Source organism: Oryctolagus cuniculus, chromosome 19, assembly GCF_964237555.1.
Source record: "Oryctolagus cuniculus chromosome 19, mOryCun1.1, whole genome shotgun sequence".
In the NCBI taxonomy this organism is placed as follows: domain Eukaryota; kingdom Metazoa; phylum Chordata; class Mammalia; order Lagomorpha; family Leporidae; genus Oryctolagus; species Oryctolagus cuniculus.
In genome coordinates this window covers 22,297,728-22,318,560 of record NC_091450.1, presented here as the reverse complement: position 1 = coordinate 22,318,560, position 20,833 = coordinate 22,297,728, and the positions used below count along the sequence as shown (strand labels likewise).

Genomic DNA, 20,833 nt, shown 5'->3' with positions numbered 1-20,833 from the left:
GGTGCCACACAGGTGCTGTTGATGTCGATGACTGCATTTTATTATCTGCAACCCCAGCTCGTGCACCTACATGGGCAATCCAGACCAAGGGGGGACTTGGAGGCAGCGGAGTCATGGAATCTACCATAAAACAACAAAACTTCTTGGCACCCCTGACACCCTTCCAAATCAGCTCTCTCAACTCCTCATCTGCATCCCAATCACATGGGGGAAACTGAGGCAGCCAGGGATTGGCCCAAGGTCACACGGTGGGTTCCGGCTGTGCTGTCAATCACATCTGGCCAAACTCCTTTTTCCGAAGTTCATTCCGCTTAATCTTGCCGGTGATGGTTTTGGGCAGCTCTGGGATGAACTCCACCTGGTTGAGATAAAGGAAATCCCACTTGACTTAGTCCTGCTCTCACCTCCCCACTCCTCCTTCCTGGACATTGCCCTCTGTGTGCTGGCCCCAGGTCAGATGGCCGTCACGTGATGTGTTTTGAGCAAGGAAGTGCGAGTGGAGGTAAACCGGGTCACCTCCAGGCAGAAGAGCTTGGGGCCACTGGAGTGGCCACTCCCCTCCATCTCTTAGCGCACCTGGCAGGTTTCTATTTGGTGGCTGCCCCTTTATCCCGTCCCAGGATGAGCAAAAGTGATGAGTGGGCCCCCAGAGAGCCATAGTGGACGCGTAGCATGAGCAAGAAAGAGATCCTCAGAGTCGGATGCAGTGTGTCACCCACCATAATCCACAGCCCCTCCTAACTGGGAGATGTCACCCATTCGAGGCAGCCTCACCTAATGGCAGAAGCACAAACTCTGCAGTCAGACACATGTGGGTTGGAGTTCCAGCTCTGCCTTTATTAACTGTGACTGCAGGCAATTTACTCTGTGCCTCTGAGGCTCAGTGAAATGGGTTGGTGTTGTGCTATCTCAGATTGTAGAGAGATTTAAACAAAATACTAATACATGAAGAACATAGTAAGGTGGTCTCATAATGTGCCAATCGTAAATGTCCCAACAGCACCGTATGGTAGGACACATGGAGGAAACATTAGCTTTTGATGTATTTCATGTGTCATTCGAAACCAATGAGATAATACCATGTATATTCCTCCATAGTCTGCTTTTCTCTTTTCATCCTATATCATTGAGGTGTTTGTATGTCATAAATAAATAATTGGCACCATGATTTTAAATCACAGGATAATATTTAAGTCCATGAATAATTTAAACATTTCTCTAAAGGTTTTTGTAGGTTGCTCTTAGCATTTAAAACCCATGTAGCCAAATCAACCTACCTGAAGTCTTGAGTGTTGAAGGGTCAGAATCACTCTGCTAATGTCTGTTTGCTACACACACGTGTAAATGTTGGTGTTGGGCTATAACATAGAACATGCCTCTGGCCAGGAATCATGTTTGTAAAAGCTTTGAAGCTGCTGAATGTATTTCTTTTTCAAACTTCACAGGATTGTACATTATCTGTTTGAATATCTTGGGGTGCTTGTCTGGTTTCTCCCCCTACAGGTTGATCTGCTAGCTCTGGGTTGCTCCTGGGCTATCCGGCAGAAGACAGATTTCCATCTGGTTAGGTGGTTTCACCCCATGCCCCTACCAGACTTCTGCAGTGTTGAAAACGTCTGTGCTTAGGGGCCAGCACTGTGGTGCAGTGGGTGAAGTGCCACCAGTGCCCCTGGCATCCTATATCAGAGTATCTGTTTGAGTCCCTGCTGCCCCACTTTTGATCCACCTCCCTGCTAATGCATCTGGGAAAGCAGCAGAGGATGGCCCTGGTGCTTGGGCTCCTGTACCCACATGGGAGACCTGGAAGAAGCTCCTGGCTTTGGCCTGGCCCAGCCCTAGCCATTGGGGCTATTTGGGGAGTGAACCAACAGATCTCTCTCTCTCTGTCACCCTGCCTTTCAAATAAATAAAGTAAATCTTTTTTTTTTTTTTTTTTTTTTTTTTTTTACAAAAAACACCGTGTGCTTTTCCCTTCCTCTCCACAACATGAGAAGTGGAGTGGAGGACTTGGAAACCATCCTGGGGGGCTGGAGCCCCCGCGGCCACCCCCGCTCACCTTCCGTGGGTACTTGTACGGGGCCGTCATGGCCTTCACGTGCTCCTGCAGCTCCTTGGTGAGCTGCTGCTGGTTGTGGGCCAGGAACTGCGGGTTGAGGACGATGAACGCCTTCACCACCTGCAGGAGCGGAGCAGAGCCCACGGTGAGTGCCATGGTGAGTGCCTCGGTGAGTGCCATGGTGAGTGCCTCAGTGAGTGCCACGGTGAGTGCCATGCTGAGTGCCACGGTGAGTGCTGCCCGCTACACAGAGGCAGTTGCTTGCTGGAGGCTGCATGGGAGGCTTTGGGAAAGACTGGGCTGGGGTGCCAATCCCAGGGCTGCCGATTTCCACGGCACACCTCGGAAAACTACCGGACTGCTCCTCATCGATTTCTTTTCCTGGTAAATGGGGACAAAAAAGCTTCATTCCTCATAGGGGCTTCTGTACAGAGTCCCTGAGATGAGCCATAAACTCCTGGGTGATTCTATTTAATATTTCCCCTATCATCATCATGTTTCTCACCAGTATGCCTGCAGCTCTGGCTGGCACTCAGTAGGCCTTCAACACTTGTCAGTAACTTACTATGTTTACCTTGGTATCCATACCCCCCATGTGACTGCTCAGGGCCCAGCGCAGGGAAGCTGCTCCACCACCACCTGTTGAATCTTGGGAGCCAGGCTGCACAGGGTACAGTCATGGTTTATAATGGTTTATAATAGCTGTGTGATGTGGGCAAGTTAACTAACTCCTTTATGTCTCTGTGTCCTTACCTACAAAGATATGACCACGGTCCTGGACCCCTAGGGCCGTTGGGAGGGCTGAATGGGCTGGCACACAGCTAGGGATCCAGCAGACACGGTGGGTGTCCTTTTCAGAGTGGGGCCACAGCGCCCCCTGGTGACCACATCGTGCAAATGCGAGGTTTTCGCTTCCACCAAAGCGCAGGAGAGAACAGCTCAGGCTTCCCCTGGGCCTACCTTCCCCTGTGGCCCCACGCACGCCCGACACCTTCCTTGTGCTCCTTACCTCCCCTCGAGATGTGTCCGGGCTGCTCACTACGGCTGACTCCTTCACGGCTGGGTGCTCCGCCAGGGCATTCTCCACCTCTGTCGGCCCAATGCGGTACCTGCAGGACCCATTATTGTTCTTGGGGGCAGATGCCAGGGCAAGTCTCTGACCGGGGAGACTCCCGTCTCCCGTGGGGCATAGAGCACACAGGTCATAGGGAGCCCGTGTCACAGGCCCATGTGGAACACCTGGCTACCTGGGGCTGGCAGCTGCAGTGCTTGGGAGTCTCCCCAGGGCTTCTGCATTCACTGCCCTGGGGAGGGGGAGAGGAACGCTTGGTCTCCAGGGGCTCTGTGTCCTCGGCCCAAGCAGCTCCCCACACCCTGGCGTGTGATTCCTTGAAGGCATCAAGCTCCGTCTGAAATTCTGCATCCTAGTCCCCATTCCATGCTTAATTTTACATCTCTGGCTTTTGTTACAGATACTTAGGGTGTACACTGGGGTGCTTTGAAATCCATATCCATCGTGCAATGGTTATTCCAGCCAGGCCAATCTGCACAGCTATCATCTCTCATAGTTACTGGGTGTGCATGGTGCATGTGTGTGTGTATGTGTGTGCAGGTGTGCGTGTGATAACACCACCTCCAAATTCACCCTCCTGGCAAATGTCCAGTATATGATGTACATATGGGCATCAGCATGATGTAGTAACTGACAAATAGGAGGAGTCAGTGCCAGTGTGCTGTGTGCTGCAGGGTGACTGTGGTTCACAATAATCTGCTGTACATTCCAGAACAGCTACAAGGCACAGGGGTTTGAGTGTGCTCTCTCTGAAGGGGTGACAACTGCATGACATGATGGATATGCTAATTACCCTGATGCTCAGTTCATCACCTGTACGTGTATCCAATCATCCCATGCATATGTACAAAATTGTTGTGTCAGAGAAATTGTTACAGTGGTGTCACGTGTCTTTTTTTCAAAGCCACGTGGGGGTCAGAGACAAGGGTCTCAGATCCAGGCTACCAGGAGGAGCTGGAAGAGAAGGAGAAGGAACACAAACATGAAATAGGGTCTTCCAACCACCGGGGACTGGAAGAAAGTCTCTGCTCTGCGCCTCCCTCTTTAAATGGCAGGATGTCTTGTTATGGGTCCCCCTGCAGCCCCTCTGAAACGTTGCTGTGATGGAATTGTCTGGACACAGGCTTGGGGGTGATGCACAGATACCAGATCAGGGCAGCACAGCCTGGGCTGAGGGTTCTGTCACCGAGGAGGGCGAGCAGCCTGGGGCTGGTGGCACCTACCCAGAGGCGTTGATGACGTCATCATCCCTCCCCAGGAACCAGATGTAGCCCTCCTCATCCATGGTTGCTCTGTCCCCAGTGTTGTAAAAGTCCCCACACTCCACCTCGGCTGTCTTCTCCGGGTTGTTCTGCGGGGAGAACAGGAGGCCCTGCTGCAGGCAGTGGGATCGGCAAGGCGGAGCTACGCACCCAGACCCCGCCTCTGCTCCACCGGGGACCTGGATGAGTGATCGCCGCCGACTCTGCCTCCTTCAGTGTAAGCACTCAGTGCGTGCAGCAGCCCCAGCTCAGTTAGCGGACACCATGAGGCCAATTTCAATGACAACTTTAAAAAAGCAACTTGGAGAGGCACTCTGCTAAAGACAGCGTCTGTTATTGCCTGCACTCTGTCTGTTTTGTTCACTCCTGTAAGCTTGGCGTTCACACCGTGCCTGGGCACATGATAGGGGTCAGTAAATATTCTCTGAACACGTTTGGTTTACAAAACACTATCTCATTTGACCCTCAATAAAAGCTTTTGGGGCTGGTATTTATTTTAATTTCATTTGAAAGGCAGAGAGAGACACAGAGACAGATGGAGAGAGATCTTCCATCTACTAGTTCACTCCCCAAATTTCTGCAATAGCCAGGGCTGGGCCAGACAAAGCCAGGAGCCCATGAGCTGCCCAGGTCCTCTCTCCTACTCCCGCTCCCTGCCTTCTTCCATTCCTAACGCCTTGGCAGTGATGCATCTGCTCTGAATCTGCTGTCAGAACCGCTATGAGTAGAATGCTATGGATGTAAGCGTTTATTTCTCAGCACAGCGTTTTGGAGCTTCATCTGGTGGCTGTGTTCAGCAGGAGCCTGAGCCTCTGCCATGCTGAGCAAGATCCACGTTAAGGACGGAGCTCAGTTTTGTTCTAGAACTCGCTCGCTGAAGAGCATCTGGGTTGTTTCCTGATTTTGGATATGATGAGTGAACATTTGTGGACATATTTTTGTGTGAGGCTGGCATTTAAAATTAAAACAAAACCCAAACTTATTTGAGAGACAGACACACAAACCTCCATATGAGGTATGAGGGAGACAGAGGGAAAAACACAGAGAGAGAGGAGACAGTACTCTCTCATCTGCTGGCTCACTCCTCAAATGCCTACAATGGCAGGGGCTGGGCCAGACCCAAGCTGGCAGCTGGGAATTCAATGCAAGTCCCCATATACATGGCAGGAGCCCAAGTACTTGAGCCATCACCACTGTCTTCTAGGGTCTGTATTAGCAGGAAGCTGCAGTAAGGAGCCGGAGCCTGGAATTGAACCCAGGTCCTCTGATGTCAGACACCAGTGTTTTAATGGGAGTCCAAACCACCAGGCTAAGTGCCTGCCCTGAGGCTGACATATTTTGTCGCCCATTTTACATACCAGGAAACTGAGGCTCAGAGAGGCACTGCTGGAAGCCACCCAGCAGGTCAGGGAGGGGCTGGGATTTGAATTGAGTTTTGCTCCACAGCCTGTTCACCAACGCCTAAGCGCTCCCACAGGTGGAACAAGAAAGTATTTTAGGAAGTGCCCCATGGGAAAAGACTAAGACTGTTCAATCAGCTCCTGTATTGAATTCACCTCCAGTTTCTCCAATGGTAGCAAGGAGACTCTTGGTTTGATGCCGACCTGTTTTTAACAGCTCTGGGAGTTTCAGGGGAAGGTAAGCCTCAGGATCAGTGCTTCAGCAAGAAGAGGAGTTAGAAGCTGGCTAGAATTTAAGAGAACTGCACTTCATAAATTACCGTTACGGTTATCTTTGCCTTCAGTTTTTAGCAAATGATACTGCTTTCCTCTTGTGATAACAGTCAATGATGAGTTGATTTAAACAAAATTGGGGGCAGCACTGTGGCGTAGAGGGTATAGCTGCCACCTGCAGTGCTGGCATCCCATATGGGCACCAGCTCGAGTCCTGGCTGCTCCACTTCCGATCCAGCTCTCTACTATGGCCTGGGAAAGCAGTAGAAGATGGCCCAAGTACTTGGGCCCCTGCATCCACGTGGGAGACCTAGAAGTTTCCGGCTCCCGGCTTTGGATTGGTGCAGCTCTGGCTGTTGCGGTCATCTGGGGAGTGAACCAGCGGATGGAAAACCTCTCTTTCTCTCTGCATCTGCCTCTTTATAACTCTGTCTTTCAAATAAATAAATAAAAATAAATCTTTTTAAAAAAGATAAACAGAAAACAAGTGATAACACAGATGGTGCGAGGATCTAGCAGGAGACAGTGTGGACACGGTGCACCAAAGGGTACCGTTAGGCCCACCACAACTCCGGTGCCATTTGAACTGCAGTCCAGCTCTGCGTGCTATGCCACAGCTACAGTCGCACTGACACTGATGGGCAGGCCTTCCTCCAAGGGAATGGATTTTCTTGAAGTCAGCTGTCTGAGATAAGGGCTTGGGGCTTGACCCTGAGAATGGGCCCTGTGTATCCTGACAGGAAGCGGGGAAAGCTACCTCATCCAACACACAGAGGTGAGAGGCTTCCTCCTCTATCCCATGGAGGGTGACAAAGCTCACAAAGACACTCAAGTGAGTGCTTAGCGTTGGCTACTTTTAAACATACAATCGGGAATTCATGGCAGGAAAAGGTCAACCAGGGAGCTTGGAGCTCCTGCTCTTCCACAGAACTATCAAGCCCAAGACACGACAAAACACACAATTAGCCATTGTTTAAACTGGTTTTTTCTGTTACTCTGGGAAACAGCCAAAGGTTTACAGCAACTGAGCAAGTGCCCAGCCAAGAGAAAGCCATCTTCACGATGGTGGTGGCGGGGAAAGCCTGTGGCCTTTCTCCACCCTTCCTCCTGCACAGCGCTCTTGGTCTAGAGCAGGAGGCAGCCCAGTTCCCAGACTCCTCCCCTCCCCCAGTCGGAGGGCACAGAGTGAATCTTATCTGAAAATCCTGGTGCGCATTTGTTCTGACCTGTCTAGGTGATACCAGAAGGATGCATGCAGGTGTTCCTTTCATATAACTCAGAACACAGCAGGAAAAGCAGCGGGCGATACTCCTAACATTTGCAGAACAGATCACAAAACTATAGGCACCTGGGGCAAGAGACGACTGGTGAGACATGCAGTGGACTGTGGTGCCTGCTGGAGAAGCTGGGGTGAGACTCTTGGAAAAACAGCTAGGTATGGGGGGAGCTTAGAGAACCCTACACACACCGCAGCAAGATGTGCACTCAGAGAGATCCCGAGGACCCGAGCTGCCACTCCAGCTGATGCTGGACTCAGAGCAAGTCCATCTAACTGCTGAAGGAGGGCCCAGCCCAGAGCCAGTCTGCAAAGACTGGGAAAGGTGGGTGTTCTTCGCTTCAACTCCTGTCATTCAAGGAAATCTCTGTCCAAACACGCTCTAACATGCTCACGTGTTAGTGAGCACGCCTGATGAACAATAGTCTTTGCAAAAAGAGTTTGGGAGGGTTGCAAAACAAGCCATTTTAGCCTCAAACAATAACAAAAAGGCTTCCTGTAGGGAGGGAGGAGGCACTGATGCTTAGAGCTGCCTCCATTACAACAACTTCACAGGCATACATAGAAACAGGGAGGGGGGTCTGCGCTGTGGTGCAGTGGATTAAAGCCCTGACCTGCAGTGCTGGCATCCCATATGGGCACAGGTCAAGTCCTGGCTGTTCCACTTCCGATCTAGCTCCCTGTCGCGGAAGACAGTCCAAGTCCCTGGGCCTCTGCATCCACTTGGGAGACCTAAAAGAAGCTCCTGGCTTCTGGATTCGGCTCAGCTCAGCTCTTGCTGTTGCAGCCTTTTGGGGAGTCAACTAGCAGATGGAAGATCTCTCACTGTCTCTACCTCTCTCTGTAAATATGTCTTTCAAATAAATAAATCTAAAAAAAAAGAAACAGGGACTCCTGGCCCACCACCAAGAGCAAAGTTAATTGACAGGAACTGTCCCTGAGGAATTCCCGACAATGGAATTACTAGAGAAACAACTGAAGACAAAAGAGCTAAACACGCTCAACAAGCCAGCAGGGAAAAATGTTCAAAGAATTGAATGAAATCAGGAAAATGATACATGGATATCAACAGAGAGAGAAATCATGTTTAAAAGAGTCAAATAGAGGGTGTGGGTGAAGTCATCACTTGGGATATCCACATCCCATATCTGAGCGCCTGGTTTGAGTCCTGGATACTCTGTGTCTGATCCAGCTTCCTGCTAATGCACCCAGGAGGCAGCAGATGGTGGCCCAATTAGTTGGGTTCTGCCACACACACGAGATCCAGATGGAGTTCCTGGCTCCTGGCTTCAATCTGACTTAGCCCTGGCTGTTGCAGGCATTTGGGGGAGTGAACCAGTGGATACAAAATACAAAACTCACCCTCTCTCTCTTGCCCACCCTGCTTTTCAAATAAATACATCTTTTTTTTTTTTTTTTTTTTTTTTTTTTTTTTTTGGACAGGCAGAGTGGACAGTGAGAGAGAGAGACAGAGAGAAAGGTCTTCCTTTTCCATTGCTTCACTCTCCAATGGCCGCCGCGGCCGGCGCGCTGTGGCTGGCGCACTGCGCTGATCCGAAGCCAGGAGCCAGGTGCTTCTCCTGGTCTCCCATGTGAGTGCAGAGCCCAAGCACTTGGGCCATCCTCCACTGCACTCCTGGGCCACAGAATCTGGCGCCCTGACCGGGACTAGAACCCAGTGTGTGGGTGCCGCAAGGCGGAGGATTAGCCTATTGAGCCGTGGCGCCGGCCAAATAAAAACATCTTAAAGAAAAAGAGCCAAAAGAAGCTGTGGAGCTGCAAAGAACAACAGAATCACAAGAGCATATTGAAAGAAAGAACCAGGGAAATGGAAGTAGAGCAAATGAAATAATCAAGTTTGCAGAGTAAAAGAATGGAGCTAAGTGAAGAGAGCCGCAGGCCCTTGCTGCACATCAAGGGGCAGACCCAGTATGCATCAGTGGAGCTACAGGAGGGTAAACAGAGAGGGAGAGAGGCAGAGAATTTATTCATAGATAAACAAAAGCTGGTGGAGTTCATCACCGCTAGACTTGCCCTACAAAAAAAAAAAAAAAAAAAAAAAAAAAGTAAAAAGACTCCTTCAGGTTAAATGAAAGGATACTAGACATTAACTCAGATACAGGAAGATCTGAAGATCCCCGGAAACAATAAATGCAAAGGAAAATACAAAAACCTGTATAATTGCGATTTTCATTTATAAAACTGATTTTTATTTTCTAAAAGTTTAAAAGAAAAATGGCTATGTTATTGGGTACATAATAATAAAGATTAATTTGTGATATCTAATACATAAAGGGGAGACAGAACTGTACAGGTGTATAGTTCCTGTATGCAACTGAAGTAGGTGTCAATTCAAATTTGCTTTTAGAATATTATATGTATTTCACATGGTAACCATGAAGAAAATATCTGTAGAATATATTAAAAAATAGGGGCCAGCAGTGTGGCATAGCAGGTAAAGCATCCATCTGCTGCCTGCATCCCATATGCGCACCGTTTTGAGTCCTGGCTGTTCCACTTCTGATCCAGCTCTCTGCTGATGTTTCTGGGAAGGAAGCAGAAGTTGGCCCAAGTGCTTGGGACCCGGCACCCTTGTGGGAGACCAGGAGAAAGCTCCTGGCTCTTGGCCTTGGATTGGCCCATCTTTGCCAATTGAGGCCATTTAGGGAGTGAACCAGCAGATGGAAGATTTCTCTGTTTCTGCCTCTCCCTCCCTACCCATCTCTCTCTAACTCTGCCTTTCAAACAAAATAAATAAATATTAAAAAAAAAAGAATATAAAGAATGAAATTCAGAGGGGGACAAAATGTGTCATTACAAAAATTAGCAGCACAAAATAAGTCAGTAACAAGGGGAATAGGGAAAAAAAAAAGCTGAAGACATACAGAAGACAAGTAGCAAAATGGCATAATAAGTCATTCCTTATCAGTGAATACAGAAAATGTAACTGAGTTCAGTTCTCCAATCCAGTGGACTGTTATCCATTGGCTAAATGGATAACAACACATGGAAAAATATATGCTGTTCCTATAAGAAAATCATTTGGGGCCGGCGCCGCGGCTCACTAGGCTAATCCTCCGCCTAGCGGCGCCGGCACACCGGGTTCTAGTCCCGGTCGGGGCGCCGGATTCTGTCCCGGTTGCCCCTCTTCCAGGCCAGCCCTCTGCTGTGGCCAGGGAGTGCAGTGGAGGATGGCCCAAGTGCTTGGGCCCTGCACCCCATGGGAGACCAGGAAAAGCACCTGGCTCCTGGCTCCTGCCATCGGATCAGCGCGGTGCGCCGGCCGCAGCGCGCCAGCCGCGGCGGCCATTGGAGGGTGAACCAACGGCGAAAGGAAGACCTTTCTCTCTGTCTCTCTCTCTCACTGTCCACTCTGCCTGTAAAAAAAAAAAAAAAAAAAAAAAAAAAAAAAAAAAAAAAAAGAAAATCATTTGATTTGAAGACACAAATTAGTTGAAAGTGAAAGGATGAAAAAACATATTCCCTGAGAATAGCAGAGAGAGAGCGGGGGTGGTTACAATAATATCAGACAAAACAGACTTCAAGTTTAAGCCAAATTGTGAGAGACAAAAAGGACATTATATATTTTAATAAAAGGGCCAACTGACCAAAAGTTAAAACAGTTATATACATATATATGCAAGAAACATCAGAGCCCTCAAATACATGAAGCAAATCTGATTGAACCAAAGGGAGAAATACACAAGAGAGAGAGGCAGAGAGTTATCCAATAGTAGTTGGATGCTTCAATATGCCACCTTCAATAAGGGAAGTCCAGGCACAAGATCAGCAAGGAAACAGAGGACCTGAACTGCACCACAAACTTAGCTGACACGCAAAGAATATGCCACCCAGCACCAGCAGAATACACGTCTTTCAAGTGCCTACGGAATATTCTTCAGGGTGGATCATGTATCAGGCCACAAGAAAAATATTCACAATTTTTAAAAGACTGAAATCATACAAAGTATCTTATCCAATCACATGAAGTCCAACTGGAAATCAATAACCAAAAGAAAACTAGAAGATTCTCAAATATGTGAAAAATCAAACATGCTCTAAAGCAACCAATGAGCAGGACAAATGATTTGTTCACACTCTGTTGTGGTAAGTGGAAGAGTATTATCTGAGCCACACCAAGGCCTATAGAAGATGCTAGAACCCCAGCCTGGGGACTCTGAAGCCAGTCTTTGCTCTACTCCGTCCATCAGCCTCCTAAGTCCCAGATGCTCAGGGTCAGGAAAAGGTGTGGCAACACATTTGAGCTTCCAGTTTAATGAAAACAGTTTTCACTGAGTTGGTGGCAACAGAGGGCAATTTGACAAAAGGTCAGGAAACAGAACTCCATGCAGGGACTCTTGGGGCCAGGATGGGGCCAGGTGCCCTTACCTCATAGCACATGAAGAGACCAGTGGGCCTTGTGGGCTTTATCCTGATGCCAATGCTCCCCTCAGTGTTGGGCGGCAGGACATTGCCCTTGCTGTCAATGATCTGGAGCAAGAAACCAACGAATACCACTTTACTTCACCTCTTCTACCCAACCCACACATGGTCTGGCTCATTCATAGGATACTAGGGGAGCTAGATGGGGTAATGATGGAGGAACCATGTCTCCTTGAAATCAGCCAATGTGATTCCCAAGTCACGGGACTGTAGATATCAACAAGGAGTCTTCGGGATAGAAAATGCTGGTGAAGAAAATCTAGAAGCACCAGATGGTAGAAAGGGCAGCCAGTGCCACCCCCAGGTTTTCTGTTTCATCTACTGGGTGTGATGCCTCTGGCTGTCAGGGTGAGCTGTGTTAGTACCCATGATAATGCAGATCCCAAGGAAAGCCAGAAGGTTTCATTGGAAAAAATAAATCCATAGGAAATCAGTGGGAAAACAGGACGAGAGGTAAAAGGATGAATGGGGCAGGGAAGCCGGCTGGTGCTGCCACATGGTGTCACCCAGTCGTCCAACCCCAGCTAAGCCCAAACTGTTCCCTTTCAGTGCCTTTAGGACCAGACCTGGACGTCAAAGGGAGAGATGGCCTTCCCCATGGAACCCGGCTTGATTTTCGTTCCTCGGGGGACACCACAGCTCATTCCCTGCTCAGAAAAGAAAGGACCGGTGTTGGCCAAAGGTTCAGAATGATCCCAGAGCAGCAAGAATCATGCATAGCTGCTCCCACTCTCAATGTCACTGGTGCTAGGCAAGAGGTCCTGGTGAGGAAGCTGAAGGCCTGGCTCAAGTCCATTGGCACATGCTGACTGCACCCTCCAGGGGCTGAGTCTGTACCAAGAGTAGGCTCTACAGAGTCCAGTGGGGTAAGGCACAGACATAACCAAGGGGCAAGCCCACACCCATGGGTGTGCAATGTGAGGCACAGAGTGCCCACTGTGTGCCAGGTATGTGTCAGGTGGCCAGGGAAGGTCATAAGTCCATTTATCAAATGTTTCCTTGAAGCTATTGATAGTGACAGGAATCTTGTTCGGACTCCTTCCATGGCTGTGTTGCGATTGCTCTGCTAACACTGCCCCACCTTTGTTTGTCTTCCTGATGAACTTGATTTCCCTCAAGCACACTGCTTTCTACAGCTGAGTGTTTTACAGTCAGACCAGGCTTTGAATCTCCACTAGACACTGTGTCATTGAATTCTGGACTGTCACCTTCCTCCAAAGGGGATAACCATGACACTTAACTCCCAGAGTGCTTAAAGGGCACAGAAAACTGTTTGCACAGTGTGAGGTACACACCAAATGTCCAATGAATGACCACCAATTGCTACTTCTCAGGCCTCATGAAAAGTCATTTAGAAGATTCTCTAGTTTGATTGTTTTCCCCATAAGATGTCCAATGTCCTTAGACTCCTATTTAAGTTTTTGCCCAAGAGTCTTTAGCACTTTGGTCTCTGGATGAGTTCATGAGCTGGAAATCGAATTGGGACTGCTTGGCCTAGGACTCTGGAGCCAGCCATGGACTCCGAGCCATGCTGTGCACACAGTGGGGCTTCGGCACCCAGGTGTGGCGTGACTCGCACCGTGCTGTGCTCGGTGGTAGAGTAAACCCTCCCGGCCCGGAGGTGCTGCTCACTCACCACTTCCGACTGTCCGTAGATCTCGTGCAGCAGGAGGCCTGTCTGTTTCTTCCACTTCTCCTGCTCCTCAGGCAGCAGGGCCTCCCCGCCAGTGGAGCAGTGCTGTAGGGTGGGGAACCTGAGGCTTAGGGGAAGAGAAAGTGTCAGGTGGTCGCTGTGCCGGGCCCAGGGAGTCAAGAATTCATAGCCTTGTGTCTGGGACATTCATCCTTCTGCTTCCTTTCTCTTATTGGTCATTTCACTGATGGTCAAGCCAAGTGGATGTGACTCACTTCCTGTCTGGTCCTGTTAACTCTTCTGGTAGAGGATGGGTGAGACTATTGGGTTAAATCAGGGAAATTTGGAGTAAACTTAGATGCCAGTGTAACAAGAGGAAAAAAATGTGTTTGTCAGAACTCATCTTAGGAAAGCCTTGTCTGTGGCTAAGAGAGATTTAAAAAAAATTTTTTTTTGACAGGCAGAGTTAGACAGTGAGAAACAGAGAAAAAGGTATTCTTTCCGTTGGTTTACCCCCCAAATGGCCACTGCAGCCGGCGCGCTGCACTGATCCGTAGCCAGGAGCCAGGTGCTTCCTCCTGGTCTCCCATGTGGGTGCAGAGCCCAAGGACTTGGGCCATCCTCCACTTCCCTCCCGGGCCACAGCAGAGAGCTGGACTGGAAGAGGAGCAACTGGGACAGAATCCAGTGCCCGGATCGGGACTAGAACCCAGGGTACTGGCACCGCAGGTGGAGGATTAGCCTAGTGAGCTGCGGCACTAGCCAAGAGAGATATTTTTATAAAGCACAAGGGGTAAGGGACAAGACCCCAAGGGGCAATGCTAGGGTGACAGTAGAACTACCCAGGCTTTAGCAGGGACTGTGCTAGGTTAACTGAAGGGCTTTTGTGTTTCTGAGTGGAGGCTGAAAATTAGGGGTTAGAAATAAATTGCTCAGGATGTCAGGGCAGATTGGGCTGAGTGTAGGAGAAGAGTAAGGGTTATGGGAAGCATTCCCAAGAGCTTGGATTTCAGAGGACAGAAAAATCTGTTGTGACCATTAGTGGTTGGTTGCTAGGTACACTGTGTAAGATAAAGCCACTCCTCTGTTTTCCCCATCATGCTTCCCCAAATAATGATTGGATTCCTCAAAGAAAATAGGGGAAGGGATTGAGGTCTGAGAGCCGGCTGAGTACAGCTGTCACCAGGCTAAGTGCAGCGAGCTCTGGACGGTGAGGGGAGTAGCACCATCTCCTTCTCCTGGCACACACAGAGCTAAGAGTGATGGACAGGAGGGCAAGTCCCATGAGATGTCTTCCTCATTCTTCTGCAGCTTTATGCAAGGCATGGGAAGTGGGCAGAGTGGCAAGAGGAGCCATTAGTTATGCCCTGGTGAGATTTTTACTGGGTTTGGACCAAGGCCATCACCACCAGGGAACATTGCAGAAGGGAACTGTAACACGAGCTTTGAAACACACAGGGAAACAGGATCCTGCCAGACTGAGGTTGCAGGCAGAGACTCTCAGCTGTGATTCGGATGGCTTTGCAAGCGTGGTCACTAAGCCTCTTTGCTATTTTAACTCTTAGATCTACAGTTGCTAGCTCTGATTTCTGAGGTAGCCAATTCAATTTCAGAGGTCTCTAAAAGATACATCAGTGCTCATGAGGTCCAAAGATTAGATTTCAGATTAGCTAAAAATTAACCCTCAAACACAGGGAAATGTAAAAATAAAAAGTGCAGTAGGCAGCACTATACATCCATCAGATTGGCAAAAGTTAGTTACTCTGACAGTAACAAATTGTTGGCAAGGACATGAAACAATGGCAGTTCTACCCTGGCAATGGGAGTATAAATTAGTTTAATACTTTAGAAAATGGTGCAGTGGCAGTGTCTCCTCATAATTTCTCTCCCTAAAAACACTGTGTAGAAATACATGTTATGTACACCAGTGTTCAACTCAATATTGATCATCAAAAGCCCCAAAGTGAAAACTACTAAAATTTCCACGAAGAGCAGGAAGGATAAAAAATTGAAGTATTTTCACAGAAATAAATATTACATAGCATGAAAATAAATGAACTGCAGGGCTGGTGCTGTGGTGTAGAGGGAAAAGCCACTGCCTGAGGTGCCAGTATCCCACAGGGGCGCTGGTTCAAGTCTCAGTTGCTCTACTTCCCATCCAGCTCTCTGCTATGGCCTGGGAGAGCAGCAGCAGACCTTGGGCCCATGCACCCACATGGGAGACCCAGAGGAAGCTCCTGGCTTTAGATTGGCACAGCTCCGGCCGTTGCAGACAATTGGGGAGTGAACCAGCAGATGGAAGACCTCTCTCTCTCTCTCTCTCTCTGTGCCTCTCCTTCTCTCTGTAATGCTTTCAAATAAATAATTTTTTAAAAAGAAAATAGAAAATAAACAAACTGCAATAATAAGCAATAGCATGGGTGCATCTTCAGAACATCATGTTGGAAGAAAAAAAGGCCAATATCACAAGATACAGGGGGTCTCCAACTTAAAGTGGGGCTTGTAATTTTTAGACTTTATGATGGCATAGGAGATATACATGTAGTAGACACTGTACTATGACTTTTGCATGTTGATCTTTTCTCAGGCTATCAATGCATGGTGTGGTACTTTCTTCAGAGCTGGACAGCACCCGCAGCACCAGGTCTCTCTCCCTTCATGCAACCAGCAACTGATACTCTTACAACATGCTGTGCTGGCAGTGTTTTTTGGGTACAGATGTTCAAGAAATTACCTGACATATTCAACATTTGATTATAAAATAGGCTTTGTGTTGGATGACTTTGCCTAACAGTAGGCTAAGTGTTCTGAACATGTGTGAGGGAGGTGTCTAGGCTGTGATGTCAGTAGGTTGGGAGCATGGGATGCATTCTTGGCTTAGGATATTTACAACTGGATGGGTTTAGCAGGATATAACTTCAGCAGAAATTGAGGAAAATATGTAATTTAGTTCCATACATGAATTCTAGGGTATGTGAAATGCAATGATTTGTTCAGGGCTATTTCCTCAGGAGGGAAAGTAAGGGAGTGAATGCCCTAAAAATCAAGATGCTGGTGTCCTTTGGAGGAGCCGGGGAGCTGGAGGGCACAGGAAGTTTCCTGGGCGCTGGCCAGGCTGTTTCTGTGACTAACGAAAGTAGTTACACAAATATCTTCTTTTCAAAAAGTCATCATTCTCTGAATTTGTGTCTTCTGCAGTTTTTTGGTATGTGTGTGACAAAAAAAAAAGTGTTTAAAGAGTAAACTCACAATGATGCAAGGCTCACCATGTGTTTCTCTTGGGTTTCTGGGTCCTGCTTTTAACTCATTAGACTGCTTGGTAATTATTACCACCAACACTCACTCACACATACACACACACACACACACACACACACACACACACTCTCAAAGAACCCAAGGAAAATGACCATGACACAGGGAATTCCTCCCAATCCTCCCCATGGTTGTCCTCACAGCCACGTGTACACACCTGGTGAAATTCTGCTGCAGAATCATTCGGAACACAGAGGGTGCAGCAAGAAACTGGGTGATAGGGTATTTGGATAATACCTGGAAATCGGGGAGAGAGAGAACTTTATTTTGAGAATAAAGGTTAAAAATATCAGCCAGTTTCCTAGGAGAGCCCATTTGCTTTTTCATTAGTTCTTTCAATACAGGTGTATTGACCATGACTGTCAGACACGACAGGTATCTGGTACAGCTGGGGCAATGCAAAGAAAGTGAGATAATATTTCAAGTCTTCTGGGGAGGAGGGGCACTCAGAAAGGCACGGCAAAGAACTCAAAGGCGAACACAGAAGTGGGAGGACGTCACAGGGCATTGCAAGTGGACATGGTGTCCACAGGCAAAGAAATAAGGCAGGCTTTTGCAGACAGAAGGGCCAGCTGGAGGCAAAGTCCCCAGAACTGAAGAAAGATTTCCATCAGGTCACACAATAGGACTTATTTAGAAGTAAATTTAGGAGGGCTGAGGTCCCTTGGAGCCAAATTACTCATGGTCTAAACTCTCCGGATTCCCACTTGTTTAGTCTGAAGTGCAGATCATTCTGAGGAGGGTGGGGATGATGCTGAGAAAGTGAGGAACAGTGACGAGAAGGTGGGATTTGAGTCTGCCTGGTCTGAATTTAAATGCTGCTCAGTTTTTTGCAATTCTGTTTCCTTATCTGGGAAATGGGAATATTCATATATTCCAAGCCAAGCCCAGATGAAGTGTCCCAGATGAGAGAGGTCTTCCTTCTTCTGCTGTTTCACTCCCCAGATGGCCGCAACCATTTACACCTTCCAATGTTGGTGGTTTGGAGAGTAGACATTTGTAGCACTGACATGTATTTTTTAAATTATTCAAGCTTGGGGCTGACACTGTGGCACAGCAGGTTAAGCTGCCATCTGCAGGGCTGACATCCCATAAGCCGTAGGTTCAAGTCCCAGCTGCTCCACTTCCGATCCAGCTCCTTGCTAATGCACCTGGGAAAGCAGCAGAAGATGGCCCAAGTACTTGGACCCCTGTTCCCACATGTGAGACCTGGAAGAAACTCTCGGCTCCTGCTTTTGGCCTGGCTTGGCCCAGGCCCGGCTGTTGTGGCTATTTGGGGAGTGAACCAGCAGATGGAAGATTTCTCTGTTTCTACCTCTCTCTGTAGCTATGCCTTTCAAATTAAAAAAAATATTCAAGCTTTAAATGCAAGAAGACTATGAGGATACCTCATCTAGTGGAGGGGGAAGTAGGTCTGAGCAGGTGTGGTGTCAGCCTGTTCATGCCACTTTAGGTGTCAGGTGTAGGCACTAATGACCGTGAAGCAGGAGGAGAGACTGTTATGGGGGGAGGATGTGCTATGGGAAGTGCAGATGGAGGTGCTGGGAGGATGATCAGATGAGCTTGTCTGATGGGAGATATTAACCTGGGAGATGGAAGACTAGACCCTAGGTATGTAGAGAAAATAAGGCTGCAACCAGAGACAAAGGAAGGAAAGTGGACCCCTGACACTCACCTTGAAAAGTGGCTGCTACAATTATCTAGTGAAGCAGTTGTGTGTGGTTATCTTGTCTAGGGAGGGAAGATGTCCTAAGTTCTGCTTCTGTAAACTCCAGTCACAAATCTGTCCCATAAATAATCCCCTGGTATCTCTTTTACAAACATACTGGGCCCACTGACCTCTGAAGTGTGGTCTTAAGTCACGTAGGCTGCAATTTAAACCCATCAATGCTGTGATGGTTAAGGTATGATGTTGATGAACCTAAAAATATTGTAAGAAACTTGGGATTGTTGCTCAGGTCTCAGGAAATGATTCCAGCTGAGCCCGCTGGTGTTAATAAACTGCTTCCACCCTCCACTGTCTCTGGTGCCTGCTTGAATGAAGGGGGCATTCCCACCCCAGGTTTCTGTAACAGGTATAGGACTGAGAGTTGCTGGCCTCCATGTGCTTGCTGACAAAGTGGAAGTGCAGGGGATTGGTTAGAAGGGAGAGGGAGCCTACAGTGAAGCAGAAGTGGCTGCAGCAAGAAGAGAATGTTCTAGGAGAAGTTTGGTGTTAAGGGTGGAAAGATGGGGTTGACTCATTGTGCAGCAGGGTCAAGGGGAACTCTGGGTAGGAGGAGGACATGGGATGTGCTTAAGAACTGAGAGAGTGGAGCTAATGAAAAGTGAGAGATTGAAAATACAGAACAAAAAGGCTTAACAGAGTAAAAGTTAATAGAGAGTCACTCCTAGAAAGGCAGGGAAAAGAACAGGATCCACAGTGATGGTGGGGTCGGGGTTGGACCTGGAGAGGTACAGGGACAGGCCCATCTCTGAGACGGAGGAACCTAGAGTGTGAGTGGAGACGCAAAGAGCATTTCTCAAGAACGGACGACTGTGGCGGGGATTCAGGCAGGTGATGTCAATGATCATCAGTGGTCCAGGACACAACACAGAAGATAACAGCTATGGTGATGGCACATGGATTGTCTCCCACACACCAGCCTTGGGGCTGAGCACTTTACACACATTGTCACCATCAGGTCATTAAAATTCCCAAAGTTTCTATGTGACTGTAACTCTTAGAATCCTCCCATTTTACAGATAAGGAAACTGAGTGGTAAGGAACCTACTAATTAATTTCAAAGGTGGGATAAGAAGCTGTATCTATCCAAAGTCTTGTTTTAAAAAACTTCAATATATTGAGTAACAACACACAGGTAGGCAGATACACACAAACACATACACCCCAGCTACCTGGTCCTGGTAGAGCCAGGGTCTAGGAGACCTGGCCTTGTAGAGGTTGCTTTAAGTTCACACAGTGCATATTCTGGGGCCCACGTCCACAGTCTGATCTACATGTTGGCCTAATGGACCTGCCATATGCAGTTTCTTCCAGGTCAGGTTTTGATGTGATTCTGACACACTGATTCCGGTTCAGGGCTCGAGACTTTGAGAAGCCCAGAGCCAGGATCATCTTGCGCTCAGGGTTTCCTTGCTTAATAAAATCTCTCTAGCTTTTCCTCTGGGACTTTGTTATACTGGAAGGGCAAGCTTCTTACCTCTACCATGAGCTTGGGATCAAACTGAGGCAGAGAATGGATGAAGATGGTGGATCCTGCTGTCCACGGTTCCAGCAGGGACCCCACCACAGCCAGAATCCAGCCGGGGTCTGAGGGGCACCAGGAGATGTCAGATGGCTTCAGCTGCTGCAATTTCCTGCTAACTCCAAAATGCAGTGACTTCAGCCGTGTGATCACAGAAGGTTGTGATCAAGAGCCAGGGACTCTTTTCAGTAAGGGACCCCCTCTCCCCACTCCCAGCCCACCCCAAGCCCAGTTCCCAGAGGCATCCTGAAGAATCATAGTTCCTGATCACATGTGGCTGAGCCTGGTTCAGCCTGGTTCAGCTAGGAATGCTGGGACCAAGTGTGCTTCTCCTTTGCTGCACTTGAATCTGTTCCTGATACAGTCCCCAGTGATGCTGGCAGGCCTTTGGGGACAGTCAGGAAAGGGTCTTTCTGGGAACAGCAGCAGCGCAGCAGAAAAGGAACCGAGAGGCAGAGAAAGACGATAGGTCATCTGGAGGCCGTGCAGCTTTGGGCTGCTCTGGTTCATGAATTACTAAGGTCTTGGGTTCGCTCTCTGGTTGAGACAGGTTTGGGTTAGGCTTTGTGTCATTTGCAATAGAAGGAGGATGGAGGGAGGAAGGGAGAGAGGGAAAAAAAGAGAGAGAGAGAACACTAATTAGCATCCCCATCTTGGTAAAGAAGTAGAAACAAACAATAAGCCCAAGGGGAATTACTGGAAGATTGGGGGGTCGGTCCCTACTCATTGTTTCTGAGGGACCTCTGTGCTTAGCTATTTGAGAAAACAACTCTGTCGGGGCCTGGTGCTATGGTGTAGTGGGTAAAGCCGCCACCTGCAGTGCTGGCATCCCATATGGGCACCGGTTCGAGTCCC

The 20,833-nt window shown here is 48.4% G+C and overlaps 1 protein-coding gene across 3 annotated transcripts in view; it reads right to left on the bottom strand.

Moving 5' to 3' along the window:
• Positions 1 to 18: 18 nt before the first annotated feature.
• The window catches only part of ACSM1 (acyl-CoA synthetase medium chain family member 1), a 63,336-nt gene continuing 42,521 nt past the window's right edge, over positions 19 to 20,833 (bottom strand). For 2 of the 3 annotated variants that reach the window (XM_051847828.2, XM_051847829.2), the window contains exons 7-15: positions 19,934 to 20,093; positions 16,888 to 16,967; positions 13,419 to 13,542; positions 12,349 to 12,429; positions 11,729 to 11,830; positions 4,352 to 4,479; positions 3,066 to 3,165; positions 2,057 to 2,176; positions 19 to 358 (exon numbers count right to left, since the gene is read on the bottom strand). In XM_051847828.2, the coding sequence (XP_051703788.1) occupies positions 272 to 358; positions 2,057 to 2,176; positions 3,066 to 3,165; positions 4,352 to 4,479; positions 11,729 to 11,830; positions 12,349 to 12,429; positions 13,419 to 13,542; positions 16,888 to 16,967; positions 19,934 to 20,093 (982 nt within the window). In that variant the 3' untranslated portion in view covers positions 19 to 271. The remainder of the gene's footprint in view (positions 359 to 2,056; positions 2,177 to 3,065; positions 3,166 to 4,351; positions 4,480 to 11,728; positions 11,831 to 12,348; positions 12,430 to 13,418; positions 13,543 to 16,887; positions 16,968 to 19,933; positions 20,094 to 20,833) is intronic. The other variant, XM_070064788.1, reaches the window with a different exon arrangement.